Genomic DNA, 23,692 nt, shown 5'->3' on the forward strand with positions numbered 1-23,692 from the left:
TTCACCCTGTTACTTAGGCTGGTCTCAAACTCCTGGGCTCAACTGATCAGCCCACCTCAGCCTCTCAGATTATTGGGATTATAGGTGTGAGCCGCTGCACCCTGCCTTATTTCTAGCTTTTGATTTAAAGTGAGACACCTGTAACTCTTCCTTTCACTTGAACACTTAGAGGCCATTGTAGAGGTTAGTTGGCGTCCTTTCAATATTATTGTGTCTCAGGGAATACAGCGGCCTGAGGAAAGGGAGATTGGGTACAGCTGGTTGGTGGAGCAGTCAGAACACATACAACATCTATCACCTAAGTTTGCGTTTTATATTCTTGTGGTTTGTGGTGCCTCAAAACAATGTTATTGTATTGCAAATGCCAGTACCAAAGATTACTGATCATAGATCACTACAACAGATATAACAATAATGAAAAAGTTTGATTGTGACATTTACCAAAATGTGACACAGAGACATAAAGTGAGCACATGCTGTTAGAAAAATGTTGCCACAAATCTTCAGTTTGTGAAAAATGCAGTATCTGTGAAGAGCAGTAAATTGAAATTCAATAAGATGAGGTATATAATGTTGCACAGTAAACCTTGGGAACAATTTGTTCTGCATTTTCTGTGTTTACCTATAATTTTTCTACTCTGTTCACAGGAAAATAAACATTGGTACTATGAATGGAAATTCAAAGCTGCAGTAGGAGAAGCACCTGATTATGATTTCTCATGTTGTCACAGCCTTTCAAGTGAAATTTTGATTATGTTAAAGGATACACAAGTACAGAGTAGTTGCAAGGTTATTGTCTGTCATTAGGATGACTATTGAATCTTGCTACTTTTTTGAAAATTTTCAAATTAGGTTGTCTTTGTTAAATATATTAGTTGTAGAAATTATTTCATTAAAATTCATCTGTGTTTTTTCATTTATGCTACCAGTACTATTTTTTCTCTTTGTGGTGGACTTTATTTATACAACATTTTATTGTGAAAATTTTCAAGCATATAGGCAAGTTGAAAGATGTGTACAGTGACATTTTGCTATATTTTCTTTATCACATATCTCTCCATAATCTGTCTTGTTTTTATGCATTTCAGCATGAAGTGCAGATACCAGTGTCCTTCACTTATAAATACTTGAACATATTATCATTAATAAGAGTTCAATATTTGTTTACATTTTGTTTAGATAAGTTTACATACAGTTAAATGCACAAATCTTAAGTGTCCCATCGTATGTGTGACAAACATATATCTATATAACCCAAACCCCTATCAAGATATAGAGCATTACCAACACCTAAAAGTTTGCTTCTTGCCCCTTCCCTGTCAATCCTTGCCCTCAAGCTCCCTAGAAGGAACTTTTTCTACTATATATTACTTTTGTACGTCCTGGATTTTAAATGGAATCATGCCGTACAAACTTTTTGTATCTGGCTTCCCTCCTGCAACATGTTTTTGGGATTCATCCATACTATTGTGTTCATCAGAGGTTCATTTCTTGTTATTGCTGTTTGGTTTAAATGTACCACAGTCTGTTTATCCACTGTCCTGTCAATGGGCACCTGGAATATTACCAGTTTGGGGCGATTTTTAAGTAAGTCTATGATAAGCATCTTTATGTGGATATATGTTTCTCTTGGGTAAATAGCTAGGAATATAATTTCTGGATCATAAGATAGGTGTATGTTTTATTTTATAAGAAACTAAGAGACTTTCCAAAAGTGCTTGTGTCATTTGATATTCCCATCAACAATGTATGAAATTTCTGGCTGCTTCACACTCTTACCAACATTGGGCATTATTAGCCTTTTTAATTTTAGCCATTCTGGGGCATGTGCAATGGCATCTTATTGTGGTTTTAACTTTCAGTTCCTTGATTACTAATAGGCTAAAGATTTTTTCACATGCTTATTAGCCACTAATACATCCTTTTTTTTTTTTTTTCCCTGAAGTATCTGTTTACATCTTTTGCCTATTTTGTGGGGCTGGAGTTCTTTGTATATCTTAGATACCAGTAGTTTGATGTTTTGCAAATGTTTTCTCCCAGTCAGTTGTTTGTCTAATTCATGTGTTAATGGTCTCTTAAAAATTTTATTATTATCAGGAAATGGGAAAACATTGTTTCTTTTTAGATTCAGCAGGTGCATGTGCAGGTTTGTTACCTGGGTATGTTGTGTGGTGTTGAGATCTGGGCTTCAAATGAACTTACCACCCAAATAATGAATATAGTACCCAATAGATAGTTTTTAAACAGTTATCTCCCTCTTTCCATCCCCACTTTTGGAGTTCTCAGTGTCTGTTGTGCCCATCTTTGTGTCCATGTGTACCCAGTGTTTAACTCTCACTTATAAGTGAGAACATGTGGTATTTAGTTTTCTATTCCTGTGTTAATTCACTTAGGATAATGGCCTCCACCTGCATCCATGTTGCTGCACAGGACATTATTTCATTCTTTTTTATGACTGTGTAGTATTCCACGGTGTATATGTACCACATTTTCTTTATCCAGTCTGCTGTTGATGGGCACCTAGGTTGATCCCATGTCTTTACTATCATGAATAGTGCTATGATAAACATGAGCGTGCAGGTGACTTTTTGGTAGAACGATTTATTTTTCCTTTGAGTATATCCCTAGTGATGGGATGGCTGGGTAAAATGGTAATTTTATTTTTAGTTATTTGAAAAATCTCAAACATGCCTTCCACAGGGGCTGAACTAATTTACGCTCCCACGAACAGTTTGTGAGCATTCCTTATTCTGTGCAACCTCGCCAGCATCTGTTATTTTTTGACTTTTTAATAACAGCCATTCTGACTGGCGTGAGATGGTGTTTCATTATGGTTTTGATTTGCATTTTTCTGATGATCAGTGATGTTGAGCATATTTTCATGTTTGTTGGTTGCTTGTGTGTCTTCTTTTGAGAAGTGCCTGTCTGTTCATGTCCTTTGCCCACTTAATACCATTCTTCTGTTGTTATTCTGAAGTATTTTAGGAACAAAGAAATGAGCATGTTCCTTTATCCTATTTGTTCTGATGATAGGATTCAATGTAATTGAAGCTTATTTAATGCATAACGCTTTATTTTTGGTTGTGCACTATTCTGAAAAAAATGTCTCAATTCATATCTGCTTGTCAAAGTTTAGTGGAATAGAAACAATAAATCAATAGAAGTACAAGAAGATATGCTTTTGGCATTTATTCCATTGCTTAAGTGTTTTACTTTAGCTGAATGGGGAAGATTAAAGCCTCTAATTTTTTTTGTATTTGTTTCAGATAGAAATAAGATCTTTTTAGGGTACTATTAAATATTAAGGACACTTCCGTTAAGATTTCTCAACAAGTAGTTAATGCATTTAAAGATATTCTCAGGTAGTCTAGTGGGTCGAAGCATAAAATAATGTGTGCATTTTCTGGGTTACTGTTCTAAGCTTTTAGATATTTACGCAATTATTAATATTAATTTATAGGCACTTGAATTTACTTTTTTAAGGGATAAATATGTTGTACTATAATCATAAACACTGATTCATACTTTCTTATTTAGGCAAAATAAGGAATAATGAGCATTTAATCTAGCTGACCAGTAGATTTTTTCCTAAGATTAACTCATTTAGATTGTTTTCAAGCCAGAGAATTGGTTTTACCTATTGGGGCTCTGCAAATTTGTTTCTAGATAATATTAGTGATAGGTAAGTGAGTAGTGTCATTTTAGATTTGGTATTGTTATTGGGAGGGTTGAATTTAATTAATTGTCGCACTTGAACTGAGAACTAACAAAAACAAATGTAGCATAATGGATTTTGTTGAGTTTGGTTATTTGTGAGAAACTTAAGATAGAAGTCAATTTCTTCCTCATGGCAAAAGGTTTGGAGGTAGCCTCAAGCGTGGCAGCTGCACAGTGACCCGGAATCCAAGCTCCTGTCTTGTTGCCCTGTCATTTTTTAATGAGATGTAGTCTTGCTATGTTGCCCAGGCTGACTTGAACTCCTAGGCTCAAGTGATCCTTCTGGCCTCAGCCTCCTGAGAAGCTGGGATTATAGGTTTGCACCATGCACCCTGTTTGTGTCATTTTTAATCTTCCACTTCTTGGTTCTTCTTGGAAGGGGGAAGGGACGAAGAAGAAAAGGAGAGAGAGGTTGTATGTCATTTGTCTTTTAAAAAGATTTCTGGGAAGCTACAGTATAACTTGTTTATATGCTGTTTGCCAGAACTTAGTTTATGTGTATGTCTAACTGCAAAGCAAGCTGGCAATTACAGTTCCCCCCACTCCGCCCCCACCCCTGGGCTGTCATGTACCCATTTGAATAAAAATTGAGGAAGAAAGCAAGAACAAATATTTGGATAGCAGTGGACAGCCTATTCTATAGTAAGTAAAGCAGTATACAGAATGTTAGGAATCCTCTAATTGGCTGCCACTTGCCTGCTGACCTTTATTTGGTCCTAGGCTCTTTCAGGACACTGGTAAAAGTTATAGACCCTATCCTTAGAAAAATGCACCTGTGTATATATATATGCATGGAATTCTGTGAGATTATTGTCTCTGGAGCCCATCCATGAACCATTGCCTAAGAGGTTGTGTATGGATCCACTCTAAAGATTTCCTGTTATAGGCTGGGTATGGTGGCTCATGCCTGCAGTGCAATCCCAGCACTTTGGGAGGCCTAGATGGGAGAATCACTTGCATCCAGGAATTTGACATTAGCCTGGGCAGTGTAGTGAGACCCTCTCTCTGCAAAATAATTAGCTGGCTGTGGTGGCATGTGCCTGTAGTCCCAGCTCCTTGGGAGGCTGAAGTGGGAGAATTGCTTGAGCCTGGGAGGTTGAGGCTGCAGTGAGGTTGAGATCACTCTGGGTGACACAGTGAGACTGTGTCTCAAAAAAAAAAAAAAAAAAAAAAAAAAGAAGATTGTCTGTAATAACATTTCACTCTAAGTCAATTATTTATTTATTTTTACATGGCTTTTAAAAGTTTTTATTATTCACTCACACAGTCAATAAAAGTTTGCTAGCATGCTCTGTATTTTAGTCACTATGATAGAACTTGAAGATTCAAAGAACTGTAATATGCTGTTAAATGCTTACTGTGTGCCTGGCAGGGAACTGGGAACCTTAAGTACATTATTCATTTCCTACATTTTACAAAAGGAAATAATCTGCCTGAGATTTTACAGCTAGTGAATGATAAAGGTAATGTTTGAACTCAGATCCTTTTAGTTATCATGAAATAGACACTTAACCATAAGCATGAGACACACTGGGCAGAGGATATTTTAGTGGTTCAGTTTCACTTGCCAGTCATATAGGCACTTGCCTTGCCTATATAACTAGGAATCTCTTTATGCCTCAGTTTTCTGTTAATACTCTGCAAAGGCACTTAAAATGTTTAAGTATGTGATGATGCTACGTTTCCGATTTTGTATTTTTTTATTGCAATCAGTATGATACATGGCATATGATAAATGTCAACTGGTAATCTAATCTAAGAGGACTACAAAATGATCATATTTGAAAATGTCTTATCAACATTCAAATTGTATATATCATTTAAAAATTCTATGGAAACCACCTTTTGATCACCTTGTAAAGCAGAACTGGCTGGTGCTGTATGTGTGTTCTTTTTTTCTCACAAGCATGCTGTTATGTATGCTGACAGCATCACACATGGAATTTAGCATAAAAGCTTTTTGCTTCAAGCTGAGGTTTTTGACCCCACTGATAATACAGATGTTCTCATAATTTCCTCTCTTCAGCCCCTTTATAAATCAAAAAGAGTAGAAAAGGGAAAATTATATGAGTAATTACAGTATTAGATTACTATAGAAAACCATTTCACTTCTTTAAAATTCTCTTTTCAACTTTAGTTTCAAATCACCAGCTTCTTAAATGGTAACTTTCTTAAATTGACAGGCTCTAAATTATGAACATACCGTTTATTTATCAGTTGACACCTTTGCCTCTTGTTTTATCAGAAACATTTTCTTTTCTAGCGAGAGTACTGCTGATTCTAATTGTAGAGATTAGATTTGACTTCAGAAGTTTGCATAATAAGCAAAGCAACTAAGTGATAGGCCTGCTGCTACTTTCTGATCTGTGGACATAAACTATCATAAACCAGTTTTTGATCATTCTTCCCTTAAGAGTTGATTCTTATTTAATTGTAGGGCGATTTGATGAAACTGTTATCGAAGAGAGAAGACAATGTGCTGAAGACCTGCTACAGTTCTCTGCCAATATTCCTGCTCTTTACAATAGTAAACAGCTTGAAGATTTTTTCAAGGTTTGGTAGTCTTTCTGAAATATTTTCTATTTTATTAAATACTTTTGTTTTGTAATTCATAGTAAAGTAAAATAAAAAATACCATTTACTTTTGAATTTCGTTATTCACTATAAAAGTAGAAATTAATAGCTCTATAATAATGCTTATGGCATATCTCCTATTTCTTGTTTAGAAATTTATGCTTTTTTTTTTTTTTTTAAAGGAACTGATTCTGCTCTATTGCTTAGCCTGTTGTTCAGTGGCCATTGACAGGTGTGATCATGGCATACTACGGCCTTGAGTCCTTAGGCTCAAGCCTCCTGTTGCCTCAGACTCCTGAGTATTTTTGATTCATGGATCTTAAAAAATTGATGCAAAGAGCTTAGAGATTATTTAACTCACTCTGTCATAATTGCAATACGTTAAAAAAATGAAGTATCATGAAACTCCAGTACTTACCTTTACTTTTTGAAGTGTCTTTCAGTGGCAGATTACTCTTGGAATATAAGCCACTGTAAGTCTATATTAAATTTGTTATAATTGTATTGTCTTGGATAAAGATATAACAAAAATATAAAACTGCATAGTTTTAGAGAGCAGACCAGTGCAAATTATATTGCTGGAGATCATTAGATATTAGTGTTTTAAGTTCCTAGGGATGTGATGCTTTCTTTTAAGTTTTCTTTTTTTTCCCACCATTTTTAATAATAATTTTCTAATTTATTTTGAACTGAATCGATATATGTTGTCAGTTGATATCATTGTATTTAATTACCACATTTTTCCTATTGCATTGAGTTAGCCTTCTAAAAAAAAGAAATCTAAGTGATTGTGCTGTAATTGTTTTTACTTCTTTAACTAAAATCTCACTTGTGTAAGTTAAATTTCTTAGACTCTATAACCAGTTATATGTATGAAAGGTGGAATATTTAATTTTTCTGATTTTAGTGGATCTACACAGATTATTTATTTTATTTGTTTGTTTGTTTATATATTTATTTTTGCCAGTGCTTCGTCACCCAGGAATTTATTTTTTATGATCTGTTTCATCTACTGAAGAAAGTTCTTTTGAAAGACATTGCAAATTTACAGTAATAGAAATAATGATAGTAATAGAAGAGTAAAAATAACATTTCTGATGATTGACCGTGTTGCTTAATTTTTCACCATTCTGCAAATTAGGCTGAGATAATAAATGTGGTTTCTGCCTATGGCCCTATGCAGATCTTTAGGATAAAGGCCAAGTCAAGTTGATAGAGTATTTAGCTCTTTGCTGTTCTTTGTTACAATTGTTTCTATGTGTCAGGGAGTATGTTTTTTATGGAAAAAGACTTTATTATTAAACAAGAATATTGCTTTATAGAAATTGTGAAAAGCTGTCGTGCAAATTACCACATGCCATATGGCTAAAAAAAATTAGGCATTATGGAAGTCCTTTTGAAGACTTTAAACAATTTAAGTAAAAGTTACGTGTTCATTGTTATTTCTTCTGGATCTGGGATTGGTGATTGTAATCATTGCTGGAAGTCGCTGGGAAATGAGACTGTCAGTTTCAGGGTTTGTGAAAGGTTGGACAGTTTAAGAGAAGTCAAACTAATCTTGGAAAGTATCTTAGAACTTTCTTTAACAGTGTGCTAGGCAGGAACAGGATACTGATTTGGGAATATCACAACAGTGGTATTCAGTCATTTTAAATAGAGGTAATAAAGCAAGCAAGAAAAAAAAACAAAAACAAACAAACAACCAAACAAAAAAAAACAACTTGTTCCATTAGCTTGAACAAAAAAAAAGGTATTTATTTCTCATATGACAAGATGTATGAGTGAGGAAGGTAGTCCAGGGCTGGTATAGAGCTCAGTAATGTCATCAATGACATAGGTTTCTGGGTTTGGGTGTGAAAGGCAAAAGGCCAAAAGAAACATGCCAGTTTTTAAAAGCTTTCCCAGAAACATGATCTAGAGATAGTCCTTCTTAACATCTCATTGGCCAGAACTGGGTCACATGCCCATCCTTAATTTGAAGGAGTCTGGGAAGGTGACTCTTAGCTTTCTAGTTCTGATCATGGATGAAGGTTGTGGGGAAGGTTTGGGGTAGCTAATTCACAGGGTGTGCTATAGTATCATAGTTTATTTTTCTCTTTAGAGACGTTGATGATGCCACATGCAAATGACCATATAGCCACTTGCTTACAAAACTTTACTTACTTTAAAAAACCACATATGTAAGAGTAGAATGAATAGTATAATGAACTTCTATGACTCATTGCCTGGTTTCAGAAATTATCAGTATATTGCTAAACTTGTTTTATCTACACCTTTCCATCCCATACTCTTCCCTGGTTGGTTATTTATTAGTATTAGTACAGTTACTAATTTTAAGTGTATAATTCACTGATTTTCAGTAAATTTATAGAGTTTTGCACCTGTTACCAACATCCAATTTTATTTTATTTTATTCCTTTTTTTTCCCCCCGGGACGGAATCTCGCTGTGTTGCCCAGGGTAGAGTGCAGTGGCAAGATCTCAGCTCACCACAACTTCTGCCTCCCGGATTTAAGCAATTCTTCTGCCTCCACCTCCCGAGTAGTTGGGATTACAGGAGTGCACCACCATACCTGGCAAATTTTTGTAGTTTTAGTAGAGACAGAGTTTCACAATGTTGGCCAGGCTGGTTTTGAACTCCTGACCTCAAGTGGTCCGCCTGCCTCGGCCTCCCAAAGTGCTGGGTTTACAGGTGTGAGCCACTGTGCCTGGCCAGCATCCAATTTTAGATCATTTCCATTACCTCACTTCTGTGTCTGCTTGCTATGGTGATCCCCTTTTCCATCCCAGCCTGGGGCAACCACCTTGTTCTGTCTGTAGATTTGCCTTTCCTCATCATTTCAAATACATGGAATTACACAATATATGAGCGTTTTGTTCACAACATATGTATATAGGTTTCTTTCACTTAGCATAATGTTTTTGAGCTTCATTCATGTTATGTATCAGTATTTTGTTATTTTATGTTGTGAAATGTATTTCATTGTATAGATAATACCACATTTTCTTTATTCATTGATAAATTCATGGACATGTTTGGATGTTTCTACGTTTTGGCTGTTACGACTAATGCTACTGTGAATATTTGCATACAAATCTTTGTGTGAATATATGTTTTCATTTTTCTTGGGTGATTCCTGAGGAGAGGAATTGTTGGGTCTTATGGTAAGTTTACGTTTTTAAGAAATTGCCAAACTGTTTTCCAAATGGAAAATAGCCAGTAATGTCTGAACTTATCAGTTGTTCCACAGCCTCACCAACACTTGGTATTGTCTGATTTTTTTAACTGTAGCCATTCTAGCAGGTGTGCCGTGGTATTTCACCATAGTATTAATATCAGTTTCCTAATGGCTAATGATGTTGAGCATGTTTTCCTATGCTTTTTGTATATATCTTTGGTGAAATGTCCATTAAAATCTACCCATTTTCTTGATTAGGTTGTCACTGAGTTGTAAGAGTTCTGAATATATTCTGTATAAACAGTCTTATCAGATAAGTGATTTGTAAATACTTTCTCCCCAATCTGTGTAGCCTTTTAGTTTTCTTAATGGTGTCATTTGAAGCACAAAAGCTTTTAGCTTTGATGACGTATAATTTATATATTTTTTTCTTTTTTGGGTTATGCCTGTCATACCCAGGACTTTTCGAGTATCCCAGGGTCATGAAGATTTTCTTCTGTGTTTATTCTTAGAAGTTTTAATGTTACAATTAGGTCTATGATTCATTTTTAGTTCATTTTATATATGGTGTGAAGGAACAGTCTAAATTCATCTTCTGGTATGTGTATATCTAATATTCTGAGCATCATTTGTTGAAAATACTATCCTCATTGAATTGCCTTGGGACTCTTGCTGAAAATAAATTGACTGTAAATATGATGACTTATTTCTGGACTATTGATAAGTTCTATTAATCTGTGTGCCTGTTCTTATCCTAATAGATACTGTCTTGATTACTGTAGCTTTTTAAGTATTGAAGTCAGCTAGTATAAGTTTGCCTACTTTACTTTTTCAAAATTGTTATGACAGTTTTGAGTTATTTGAACTTCCATAAAAATTATTAGTGTCAGCTTATCCATGTGAACAAAAAATTCTCATAGAATTTAAAAATTATTTTATTATTTTACTTTCTTTTTTTTTTCAAAGAATTGGGGTCTCATGTTTGTCACCTAGGCTGGGATGCAGTGGCACAATAATAGCTCACTTTAACCTCAAACTCTTGGGCCCAAGGGATCCTCCCACCTCAGCCTCCCAAGTAGCTGGGACATGCACCACCACACCCAGCTGATTTTTGAAGTTTTTGTAGGGACAGGTTCTCATTGTGTTGCCCAGGCTGGTCTTAAACTCCTGGCCTTAAGTAATTCTCTTGCCTCAGCCTCCCAAAGTGCTGGGATTACAGGTGTGAGTCACCACACCTGGCTGAAGGTATTGGAAACACCTGCTAAAATCCTCCAGTTTGATGCTTTCCCAGCTGAGCTATTTTGGCTTGCTCCTTAGAATTCTGATTGAAATTGTATTGAATCTGTAGTTGTTTGGGGAAAGTTGTCATTTTAACAATATTATCTTGCAATCCATGAAAATGAAATGACTCTACATTTATTTAGATATTCTGTAATTTCTTTTTTTTTCTTTTTTCTTTTTTTTTTGAGATGGAGTCTCGCTCTGTCGCCCAGGCTGGAGTGCAGTGGTGCCATCTCAGCTCACTGCAAGCTCCACCTCCCAGGTTCACACCATTCTCCTGCCTCACCCTCCTGAGTAGATGGGACTGCAGGCGCCCGCCACCATGCCTGGCTAATTTTTTTGTATTTTTAGTAGAGACGAGGTTTGACCATGTTAGCCAGGATAGTCTCAATCTCCTGACCTCATGATCCACCTGCCTCGGCCTCCCAAAGTGCTAGGATTACAGGCGTGAGCTGCTGCACCTGGCCCGATATTCTGTAATTTCTTTAAGCCATGTTTTGTAATTTTCAGGGTGTAAGTCTGGAGCTTCTTGCCTTAAACTTATTTGTAAACATTTTAATCTTATGATGGTATTTTGAATGAAACTGTGTTTTTTTTTCCCATGTAGTAGTATGTTTTAATGGTTCATTGATGTTGTATCGTGCGTCAGTACTTTATTCTTTTTTGTGATTGTGTAATATTCCTTTGTGTGGCTATGGATATACCACATTTTGTTTATCTACAATGTGTGTGGGTGCATATTTGGATTGTTCCCCTTTTGGCTATTATGAATGGTGCTGTTATGAATATTGACATGTAAGTTCTTGTGCAGATATGTATTTTTGTTTCTCTTAGATATACTAGGAGTGGAATTTAGGTGGGAAGTTTTTTTTTTTTTATTAGAGATTTAGAGGGTGTGTATGTGTGTACATATATTTATGTTTTTTTTTTGAGATGGAGTCTCACTCTGCCGCCTAGGCTGGAGGTGCAGTGGTGCAATCTCGGCTCACTGCAAGCTCCGCCTCCCGGGTTCACGCCATTCTCCTGCCTCAGCCTTCCGAGTAGCTGGGACTACAGGTGCCGGCTACCACGCCTGGCTAATTTTTTTTTTTTTTTTTTTTTTTAAGTAGAGATGGGGTTTTTTTAAGTAGAGACCATCCTTGTTAGCCAGGATGGTCTTGAACCCCTGACCTCGTGATCTGCCTGCCTCGGCCTCCCAAAGTGCTGGGATTACAGGAGTGAGCCACCGCGCCTGGCCACATATATTTATGTTTTGAAGGTTCACCCAGGAATTTTGATTTATTTATATTTGCTATTTCATGAGTCATAGTCCTTTTAATTCTTTAATCATGTTTTCCTTTGATAATTTGAACATATTTTTAATAGCTGCTTTGAAGTTTTTGCCAAGTCCAACATCTTTGTCCCCTCACAGATAGTTTTGATTGACTGGTTACCTCCCATGTTTGGGTCACATACTTTCCTGTGTCTTTGTATGTCCTGTAATTTTTTGTTGTTGTTGTTGGAAAATCTGTATTTTGGATAATATACTATAGAACCCTAGATTCTGATGTTCTTTTCTCCCTGAGGATTCTTGCCATTTTACGTTAGTGTGTTTAGTAACTAGCACTTTTTGTTAATGTGTTTAGTCTGTAGTAAATCTGTGGAGTCCATTTCCTGTGAAGTGTGTGACTGCTGATATCTCTGCCCAATATTTAATTTTAATTTTATTTTTAAGCCAGGCTGTGTAGGGGTTAGACCTGTGTCAGCATAGCTTTGTGGTCAGCCAGTGCTCGGTCATTGCTTGTGCTTAAATGCCTGTGCATTATATGCTTTCCTTTTAATGCTGATGATTTTTAAATGTGTTTTCAAAGTCTCAGCTGTTTTAAAATTTGCCCTGGCTTTTACTTCCTCTGAAGTCTCGAATTTCCTCTGTGCCTGGGCACTGTCTCATGGTTTGCCAGGTATTCGTGGATAGCTTGACCCCTCTCTGGTCCCTACATAGATGGGTAGTGAGCTTTATGAAGACCCCCTGTGGCTATGTTATTTTTCTGGATCTCCCTACTGTCTGGTCTTTTCCTGACTGCAGCGTCAGGCGTGCTGAGCCATCACTTTTCCTTGCTGTATGTTTGGCCCTGAGATTGCTACTATTATTGACAATAATATTTGGGGTGGATTTTTATTTTTTTCTGTGCTTCAATCCAAATCATGTTAGCCTCCTCAAAAGTGAACCTGCTGGTTTTCAAGACTTGCCTTGCCTTTATGTAATTACTGTCACCACCCAGCTGGCATGGGGGTTGGGAAGAACCGAGGCAAGAACATCACAGACTTGCATAGTTCTTACCTGTGGTTCCGTGGTTTCTCAGTAGCCACTGTTTCATTTGCTTTATGCTTTTAGTCAATTTCCAGAGCCCTCAATGGTGGTTTTGACAGATTTCTCCAGATTTATAATTGCCTTTTGGGGAAAGCATTTGCTGGATCTCCTAACTTCACTATACCAGAAGTCCTTCCCTGTTAGACTCTTCATTAACAAAAAAACTTTGAGATACTATGTATCCCAGAATTTCTGTGAATTTTTTTTACTGCATACTCAGAAACACCCAAAAGGTTATTTTTGAATTAGAAATTTAAAATTAGGGGCCGGGCGCGGTGGCTCAAGCCTGTAATCCCAGCACTTTGGGAGGCCGAGGCGGGCGGATCACGAGGTCAGGAGATCGAGACTATCCTGGCTAACATGGTGAAACCCCGTCTTTACTAAAAATACAAAAAATTAGCCGGGCGCGGTGGTGGGCGCCTGTAGTCTCAGCTACTTGGGAGGCTGAGGCGGGAGAATGGCGTGAACCCGGGAGGCGGAGCTTGCAGTGAGCCGAGATCATGCCACTGCACTCCAGCCTGGGAGACACAGTGAGACTCCGTCTCAAAAAAAAAAAAAAAAAAAAAAAAAGAAATTTAAAATTAGGATTGTGGCATTATTTTACTGCTACATCCCTCTAGTTCCTGTATAACGGTTTTTGTTGTGTTTCATTAAATATTTGTTCTTTACTATTTATTTTTTATAACAGTGTTTGTTAAACTAGGTAAATAAAATATTTAGGATTATGAGCTAAAACGTTTTGCATTTTAAATTTTACCTTACAAGATCTTATGTTAACTAGTAAACATTTATTGAGTGCCTACATTGTTCTAAATACTTTGTATTTTTTATTTTGCATGAAATATGTAAAATAAAATAACGTCTTAGTTAGAAGACATTTTATAGGTAGGTAACTTAAATCGCACACCTAGTGGTAGAAGAGGTAGTTAATAGTTGAAATATACTTTCTTTTAAAATTTATTTTGTCTTTTAACATTCTCTGGAATACTCGAAAATCTTGATTTGGTTTGGATGTTGTTTAAAAGATGACTTAGTCTACAATAGATACTCTTTTTGGAGAAAAGTTCAAATATAAGCTGTAATCTGAATATTGTAATAAAGGGTAGAATAAAGTAATACACATTGTTGTTCCTAAAGAGAATAATCATTTTTAAAATTTTAGTTCACATAACACTCAGGGAAGTAAAATTTGGTAATTTGACAGGGACCATTTCCAATTTCTATTCCTTAAAATTAAGTTGACAGAGAAGGGACTTCTGATTAGGTAAAGATAGTCGTTAATGGCCGGGCGCCATGGCTCACACCTGTAATCCCAGCACTTTGGGAGGCCGAGGCAGACGGATCACGAGGTCAGGAGATCGAGACCATCCTGGCTAACACGGTGAAACCCCATCTCTACTAAAAATACAAAAAAGTTAGCTGGGCGTGGTGGCGGGCGCCTGTAGTCCCAGCTGCTCGGGAGGCAGGAGGATGGCGTGAACCCGGGAGGCAGGGAGCTGAGATCACGCCACTGCACTCCAGTCTGGGAGACAGCAAGACTTCGTCTCAAAAAAAAAAAAAAAAAAAAAGAAAAAAGATAGTCATTTAATTTTTTTGTGCTAAAGTAGAGAGAAAATGGGGGCTTGTAATTCTTTTGAGCTTTATTATTCTGTTAGTAGCGTTTGGAGGGATAGAACTGTTGGTAGAAGGTAGAAGGGAAGATATTAAGGAGCAGAAGAGCTATTGTTTTAATTACTTAAGGATTATAAGCTCTTATATCGTGATTGGAGCATTCACTTCATAAAACCATAGCACAACATCATACCACCACTACTTGTCTGACGATATCATTCTCTAGCTGCATGTAGAGTAAGATAACTTTTTGAGGCGTGAATTTGCAAACCTAAATAGGGAATTAAAATGATGGCCACATAGAGAAATCAGTTTTCTATTTTTTTCTATCTTTAAAAGATATCTCTACTGAAAGCACCTTAATTTTTTTTTAGTTTTACCTATAATTGTATACAAGTGGTTCTCAAACTTTAAATGGCTTCTCAGATCACCTGAGGTGCTGTGTGATATGTTGTAGGGTATAACTGGATAAAATTCAATGAATTCCTGATGGGCCATCATTTATCACTAATTAAAATGACCAGTCCCCAAGGATACTGAACAATATTCTTTAGTTCATGTTTTTTTTTTTTTTTTCCTTCTTCTGCATTTGCTTAATGAGTACTTGGGTAGAGTTAACATAATATACTTTTATAAAAAACCACATATTATTATAAACATGATAATATTCCTATTGAATTTTAAAATAATGGTGTATTTCTAGAGCAGTTTAGGTTTATAGAAAAATTGTGCAGAAAGTACAGAGTTTTCTCAATATCTCTTCTTCCCCCACAGCCCCCAGTTTCTGCCATTAAATATCTTGGGTTGGTGTAGTACATTTGTTACAGTCGATGAACCAATGTTGATATACTTATTGATTTTTTTGAAAACACTTGTCATCTAGTTTAATAGATCAGTATAGTCATTTCTGTAAATTTTTACACATACTTAATTGGGGTAACTGTTGTTAATTTAGTATTGTTTATGCTCTTAATGCTAATGAAGCACAATTGCTCTTATCTTTTTAGGGTGGAATAATTAATGATAGTTCTGAATTAATTGGTCCTGCTGAAGCTCACTCAGATTCCCTCATTGATACCTTTCCTGAATGTAGTACAGAAGGTAAGAGATTTTAACTTTTTTGCATTTTGAAGGTTTTGATTGCAGAAGACTATAAATCATATCTGCATTGCAAAAACACAGATGTATATAGGAATTTGAGGGTATTTCACTGACTCTAAGATACCTTTTTTCTTCACATTTTACTGTCACTGATATTGGGTGCATGATATTGGGTCAGTGATATCATATTTATTTGACAGCTTTTTGTCTTAGTGGTATATAAAATAATCCTCCAATTAATGGCATCTTAGAGGTGATGAAATGTGTAATGAGTAGTTCTGAATTTGTATTGTCTAGTGTAAGAATGCCTTACTTGACTGGGCATGGTGGCTCATGCCTATAATCCCAGCACTTGGGGAAGCCCAGGCGGGTGGATCACCTGAGGTCAGGAGTTTGAGACCAGCCTAGCCAATGTGGTGAAACCCTGTCTCTACTAAAATAGAAAAATTAGCTTGGCGTGGTGGCAGATGCCTGTAATCCTAGCTACTCGTGAGGCTGAGGCACAAGAATCGCTTGAACCCAGGAGGTGGAGTTTGCAGTGAGCCGAGATTGCACCACTGCACTATAGCCTGGACAACAAAGCGAGACTTTGTCTCAAAAGAAAAAAAAGAAAAAAAGCCTTACTCGTTTCTTTAGCGCGTCTGACTTTTAGACAATTAATTTCAAGACTGGCTTTAGAGATTTAGTCATTTACCCAGAAAGAATAAACCCTAAGGCAGTTTTAGTGTTTTTGATAAGTTTTTAGATAAAATGAGTCTAAATCAAATTTTAATCACTTTCATTCAAGAATGGTTAATCTCTTGTTTTATTCCTCTATTAAGGCACACTTGAATTTATAGGAAAATTAAAATATGTACATTTCAGCCTTTGGATTTCTGTAACTAGTTTTTTTTCAGGGAAGGTTACGGTATTAAAAAAAGATTTGGGGGCAAGGGTAGGAGGGGTTTTTAAAATCAAAGTAGATAGTTAGATTTGTTTTAGCTGGCTTAGTTTGGTTTATTAAAGGTAAAATAATAGACTAAATAGTATTTCTTATCTCGGTAAGAATTTATGGTGGAGGAGGATGCTTTATGAGGATGAGGTAGCCATCATCTCATTGTAGTGCTGTTTTTGTGAGGGTATGTACTCTGTCATACAGCAGCAGCCACACTGACGTAAATCTGTTACAGTAAATTTCCATCGTGATTTGGTAATAGCAGCATGTTCTTATCTATTATGTGGGCTGATGCACTTACATTTTTTTTTCTTTTGGTACTACCATGTTGAGAAGTGGTTAGCTTTTATTGCTTTTCATTGTATTTTCCATTGACTTAACATCTATGTATTTAAACTTTGTGTTCTGTGTAATGCATGGGGCCCACATGCCCAGGGGTCTTCATTGAGTTCTCAATACCTTTGACTCCACCCTGATTCTGCCAGGGTCATAGAAAAACATTGTTGACAGTAATTTTACTTTATAATCTATTATGGTTTTTTTTGGGGGGTGGTGGTGGTAAAATAATCTTTTTTGTGACCTATTTTAATCAGAGATCCTTGTGAAGGTTTGGAAAATCTAGTGCCTGCTTGGGATCCCAATGTGATTTTAATAGAACTAGTTTCTTTGGAAGGTAACTTTTCCAGATAACCTAAGCTGGCTGTTGCCTCAGTTTCTCTACTCCTGAGAAAGAGGAGTACCCATTTTCCACTTGATTCCATACTGATTCTGTGACACCCAATACAGAACAAGTAGGAGAGTTAGAAAGATTTGTAGGAGAGGCTGGGCATAGTGGCTCACGCTTGTAATCCTAGCACTTTCGGGAGGCCGAGGCAGGAGGATCACTTGAGGTCAGGAATTTGAGACCACCCTGACCAACATGGTGAAACCCCGTCTCTACTAAAAATACAAAAATTAGCCAGACAAGGTGGCTGGTGCCTGTAATCCCAGCTACTTGGGAGGCTGAGGCACGAGAATTGCCTGAACTGTGTGGGTGGAGGTTGCAGTGAGCCAAGATCACGCCACTGCACTCCAGCCTGGGCAACAGAGTGAGACTCCGTCTAAAAAAAAAAAAAAAAAAAAAAAAATTATGAGAGTGTTCAACGAAGAGTACAATAGTCAGAAATGCAGAATGTTTCTTTTCTCTGTTTTTTTGATAGAAGAATCAAAGGTTTTGTGATACGGGAGTAGTTATATTCTTCTGATACCTACTGTAAGCTTCTGTTACTAGGTGGGAGTCAACCATGGTGAGAGAAGAGTATCTCGGGAGCCTATTTTAGTGTAAGGCAATCATGGATGCAAGCTCTGCAGAGATCTTTCTGTTCTTTGCTGTAGTCTAGGCCAGAAGGGGAGAAGCATAATTATTAGGAATGAGTTTGCTTGGGATGGTATTCTAAAATATCGATGGCTGTTCAAGGTGAACAGATGGCTGTATTAATGCTGAAGGAGACACAACCTAAAGCCAGGGTCAGCATGTAGTTTATTGTCCAAACTGGGACACTTCTGAGAATTATAGACAGTGCTATGAATAGTTATACCAAGGCCACAAACATGACACAGGACAGCCTCAGGCTGTAATTGAGCTGTAAGGGTGACCCTTCCTAAAGCAGTGGTTTCAGAGTTTACCTCTGAAGTTTCAAAAAGATGTGTTTTCTTTGGAAGGATTTACCTTTTAGAAATGTGCTTTTATGAGAGAAAGTGGGGCCAACATTTCTGTTAAAAACATAGAAAACGACTTATGACATCTAAAAAGAATGTTGACATTTTATCCTGTCAGTGCGGTTTAGTTTTTCAACTACGTTACCATCTCTGAAACACACTGTGATCCATGAAGAATGAAAAACATGGAACTGGAAATGCTGTTAATGGTTATGTTGTTTTTCTCCCCTCCCTTTAAAAGTTGTATGCCTGGCAAATTAATCCTGCGGAAAGATACTAGGTTGATAAATACAGATAGATCAAAGTGTCAGATAGCTTGCGAATTCATTGTTATTTGATAGGGAAAATGGCTTTTAAATATCCTGAGGTTATTTGGCATAGTGGGAAAGTGGAAGATATACTTAATACCAAAAGGTCTGCAAACTCTGGAGACAACCAGGGAGAGGAACATCTAGTAGTAAAAGAGCAGGAAAGTCAGCAGCCAGCCAAGCCCCACAGGTATGCAGCAAAATGGAGGGTTGTTAGAGGGATCGTGGTGACAAATGCTTCGGTTTTGGATTTAGAGCTAAAATGTGAGAAAGTGATTCACCCCTTGAAAACTTCTCTAAGTGTACTGTTTTAAGCCGTGTTTTAAAGGTGGATTGTCATTTTTCATATTTGTGAATTAGCTAGCTGGTGGAGTAAGCCGGAGGGGGTAAATCTTAATATATAGTCTGCTGTTTCAATGTTCTTTAGTTACAGTTAGAGTGACATGGCAAGTTGATCACTTCTCAGAGAACAGATGTAGAGGTGAAGTGATCATTATTTTTGTTAATACCTTAAAAATGCAGTCGACAGATCCTAATATACTTTGAAATGAAAGTTTTCTGGGGACAACATGAAGATCTGGATTTCTGTTTATTTGTTTTGTGATAGGGTCTCACTGTGTTACCCAGGCTGGGTACAGCCTTGATGTCCTGGGCTCAAGTGATTCTCCTTCCTCAGCCTCCTGAGTAGCTGGGACTACAGGCAGGCACAACCATGCCTGGCTAATTTTTCTTTTTAAATTTTTTGTAGAAATGGGGTCTCACTATGCTGCCCAGGCAGGTCTCGAACTCTTGGATGCAAGTGTTTCTCCTGCCTTGGCCTGCCAAAGTGCTGACATTATGGGTGTGAGCTACTGTGCCTGGCCTGTTTTTTAAAATCACGGTTACTTTGTAGTAGCATGGGATAGAGAAACCCCTTTAAGGTTTTGTAAAAAAAAAATTTGGTGATAAACTGGTAAATATATTTTGTTTAATATGAAATCAAAAGTTAGGATATTATTTAGTAGGTTTTTAAACAAAAAGTTAATACTGTTTTACATTTTAAAAATGAAATCCTGGTTACTCTTTATCTCCTTTGTTCAAAGAAGTTAAACTATATTTTTTCCAAGATGAAAGAAGATGTAATTTGTTGCTAACATCTTATTTCCATTATGTCTGTTTCAACTTACGTCTTTTCCTTGAATTAAATTTAGCTGTGAAGTTACTAGGACATTTGTGGAAACCTGCCCAAATCGGTGCTTATCAGTTGAGCTCCTTGACATATTTCTTTCACCTGTTGGCCTTTTTTGAATGGCATAGATTGCTTCACTGCCATGCTGGCCTCGATATCAGAGACTTGGATATTGGTATAGTCTCATGTGGTAACCTGTGTCATTTCCTCTTCCTAACACATTACTTTTCAGTTTGAGGAGGGACATTTTTTCTGGTTCATGCAGCAAATGAGAGAAAATAATTAGGTGATTGTAACCATAAAGAAAAACTGAGTGATCAGCTTATTATATGTAGCAGATCTTAAGAATGAATATACTTAAATGTCTTCTGGAATAACAAAATCTACCCCCACTTTTTTTTGGCTGGAAATTGTGGATTAAGAACTCCCCAAATGCTTGTTGTAACAATTGGAGAGATACGACAGGATCTATTAAACTGTCTTGAGTTAACCGTTTTAAAGTAAATGAAATGTACATTTTGAGGATAGCATCTATTGCTGGTCTTTGCAACGGATCCCTTAAATGACATTAAGCTCAAGATTTGTATGTTTATTTGATGGCAGGTGGGGATAGATTTTGTTATTCCAGGAGACATTTAAGAATATTAGTTCTTAAGATCTGCTACATACAATAAGCTGATCACTCAATTTATCTTTGTGGTTACAGTCACCTGATAATTCTTTCCCATGTGTAGATAGACATGAAGATTGTGATTAAACTGTGTTGAATTGAATAGTGTTGATTATATTCAAAGCAGTGGTTGGTCTAATTGGAAAGGTGTATAGTTATTTAAGTTTGAAAAAAATCTTCTGGGCCGGGCGCGGTGGCTCAAGCCTGTAATCCCAGCACTTTGGGAGGCCGAGACGGGCGGATCACGAGGTCAGGAGATCGAGACCATGCGGGCTAACACTGTGAAACCCCGTCTCTACTAAGAAATACAAAAAAAAAACCTAGCTGGGCGAGGTGGTGGGCGCCTGTAGTCTCAGCTACTCGGGGGGCCGAGGCAGGAGAATGGCGTAAACCCGGGAGGCGGAGCTTGCAGTGAGCTGAGATCCGGCCACTGCACTCCAGCCTGGGCAACAGAGCGAGACTCCGCCTCAAAAAAAAAAAAAAAAAAAAAAAAAAAAGAAAAAAATCTTCTGTATCAAAATACCATTATGTCTTATTATTTGTGTTATTTTCATTTAATAGATTTAAACTTTGACACTTTGAGGAAGGTTATTTTAAATAGGAATATTTGTCACATGATTGGTTACTTAATAACCTAAATCTATTTTCAAGACAAACTTAAAGCCTATTTACTACATGGTGTAGTTTAAGCTGACAAAATATAGAAAGTATTAAATATTAATTTAAATGTAAATGTATAGAAAGTGCAAGTAATTTAAATTAAAAGTAAAATTAAGTGCAAATGTCCACTAGGTGGCAGCATGAGAACTCTAAATCTTGTTACTGGCATTTTTCTAGGCCCTTTGGTGTTAAGTATATTAGAATATCTCTTGCATACTCAGCTGAAAGAGATTCTGTTTTCTGTTATGTGCTTATTTGCCCAACTTAATTTTATTCTCTGCCCCTAATTGAATTTTCTTTGGTAGTGGAGCTTGACAAAAAAGAACAGGTCATTTGTTTTTTTCCAAGATAACCACAAATGAGAATGTACCAGTGTGTGTAAATTATACACATGACACCGATGATAAATATTGGCTCTTAAAAATTCTAGGGCTATTGAGGATAATATTGGATATTAGGAGTTTGGGGGTTAGGTGGAACAAATAACAGAATATTCATGGTATGCCATGGGAATCATTAGAAATGATATACCTAAATGTCTTATTTTACAATACAGAGTTTGAATTTCAGAGAAGTTTAGCCATGTGCCTAAGGTACTCCAGGTATTTGATAGCACTTACAGAACCATATTTTGAAATTAAGAGATTCCATTTTATGGAGGGGAGGCAGGGAGAAGGCATATTTGGTATAGAAAATTCAGCATGAGCTACTTGCGTACTGGTAATGGGCTTGATATCCTGCAGGCTAGAGAAAGTTATGGAGAGTAGCAGAGTACAAAGTTCATTTGGTAAAAAATGAAGCCAAGCAGTGGATCTTTATTATGATAAAATAGCAGTATTAGGGTTGTAATTAAGATTGCTGTGTTGTTTTCTGGGCTTATTTTGTTGTTTTTCCAGATCTGTACGAGATATTCTGATGCTCTTTCCATACGTTTTCAAGGAACTGTAGACATGACCCAAGAACGTTATAAAAATGTGAAACTTGAAAGGAAACGTTCTTTTTTGTAACAATAGCTATTACTAAATGATGAATAGGGAATCACATACAGGAATCTTAACTAGCATTAAGCTTTAGATTTAGGTATTCACTTAAAATCATATTTATAAGGGCTTCTTTCTTAATGGAAACTGATATGTGTGTCTTCTACCTTAGGGTAACCTTTGTTCTGCTGGCTAGATAACTTGCTTTGTGCATGGAGCATGAGTCATTGCTACTAGGAAAAATAGAAATTCCTTTTTGTTGACTATGGCAATATTTGAACCTCAGGGCTCAGTGAAAGCTATCAGCTAATAATAATGAGGCCATGTATTTTATATATAGTCACCCATGAGAGACCACCTGTTGTTCTAAAGGAAACCGATCTCTTTTTACAGATGGTCTTCAAATACAGATTTCTGATAGTTTATAGTATAAAGATTTATTCTATGGCAACTCAACCTGTTCCCCTGGGGCCTGTCTTTCAGAGATGGTGTCCTAGACAGATTTCACTATACTGCCCTACTCTGAGCAGTTCAAAGCACAGAGGTAAGGGTAGGTAGGTGAACTGGGATGCTAAATAAACGCCTATGTCTGTAGCTGCTTTTTAACAAGTCACCTGGGGCCCTCTAATAGCCCTGAGACTTGAATTTCTGTGATACGAACCTGGAGGCAGAACGCTTTCATAGAACCTTTGACTTTTTCCCCTTGTATCACTTCCAAAAAAAGCTTAGGTTTTTGCCTTGATGGTGTTGGTGAAGGATGCACCTTTTACTCTTGCGATGGCCCAGAGGGCCTCTTTAAGTATGGGGTTGACTTCAGGTTGGTTTAACTTTTGACAAATAGTCTCTATATTATATCAAATGTCAGTGGTTGCCCTGCCTTATCCACAGTATCCTTCCTACCTAGACTGAGAACCTGTCACTTGCTTGTTGCTCCCTGTATCTTACGAGTTAACTTTCTTTCTGGGCTTTAGGGAGCTAGTTTGCGCTTCGTATGATACTTACATGTAGTTTTGTATAAAATAAGTTGAATCGTAGTGTGATTTCTAGGAGTTGAACAAGCACTGTATTAAGCAGATGTGTTAACTATATAATATAAATTAGGCATTGAATATTTACATATAATGTGTTTATAAATAAGATTCATTGCTGTGGTGGTGAAGGGAATTTTAAAATGTTATCTTCCTTGAACTGGCTGGAAAATACTTCATTGAGAAGAAGAGAATTTAGAAACTGCTTAAATATGGAAGAGAAAGATACCAGTGAGTGCTAGAAGATCATTAGTTGCATTGTATGGTCGAGGAGATATGATAGGGTTAGGCTTTTCAGGCATGGTAAGGTGCAGCTTCAAGAGGAGAGTTAAAGGAATAAGGTGGGCAAGGAAGAGGTGTCAGGGGTTTGCCTGCTTTAAACAGATCTGTCTTTATACTCATGTCTAACTCCTTTTTTAAGTTTGGAATTCTTG

The 23,692-nt window shown here is 36.8% G+C and overlaps 1 protein-coding gene across 17 annotated transcripts in view; it reads left to right on the plus strand.

The window, feature by feature from the left end:
* Window positions 1-23,692, plus strand: part of LOC105493536 (ribosomal protein S6 kinase C1) — a 212,305-nt gene that overhangs the window by 46,355 nt on the left and 142,258 nt on the right. For 12 of the 17 annotated variants that reach the window (XR_011614076.1, XR_011614078.1, XR_011614083.1 and 9 more), the window contains 2 exons: window positions 6,155-6,270; window positions 15,719-15,812. Coding sequence is in view for 5 of the 17 variants with exons in the window: in XM_011761234.3 (XP_011759536.1) it covers window positions 6,155-6,270; window positions 15,719-15,812 (210 nt within the window). In the remaining 12 variants the exon portion in view is untranslated. The remainder of the gene's footprint in view (window positions 1-6,154; window positions 6,271-15,718; window positions 15,813-23,692) is intronic. The other 5 variants (XM_071080482.1, XM_071080488.1, XM_011761244.3 and 2 more) reach the window with 1 other exon arrangement.

This window comes from Macaca nemestrina, chromosome 1 (assembly GCF_043159975.1).
Source record: "Macaca nemestrina isolate mMacNem1 chromosome 1, mMacNem.hap1, whole genome shotgun sequence".
Lineage (NCBI taxonomy): Eukaryota > Metazoa > Chordata > Mammalia > Primates > Cercopithecidae > Macaca > Macaca nemestrina.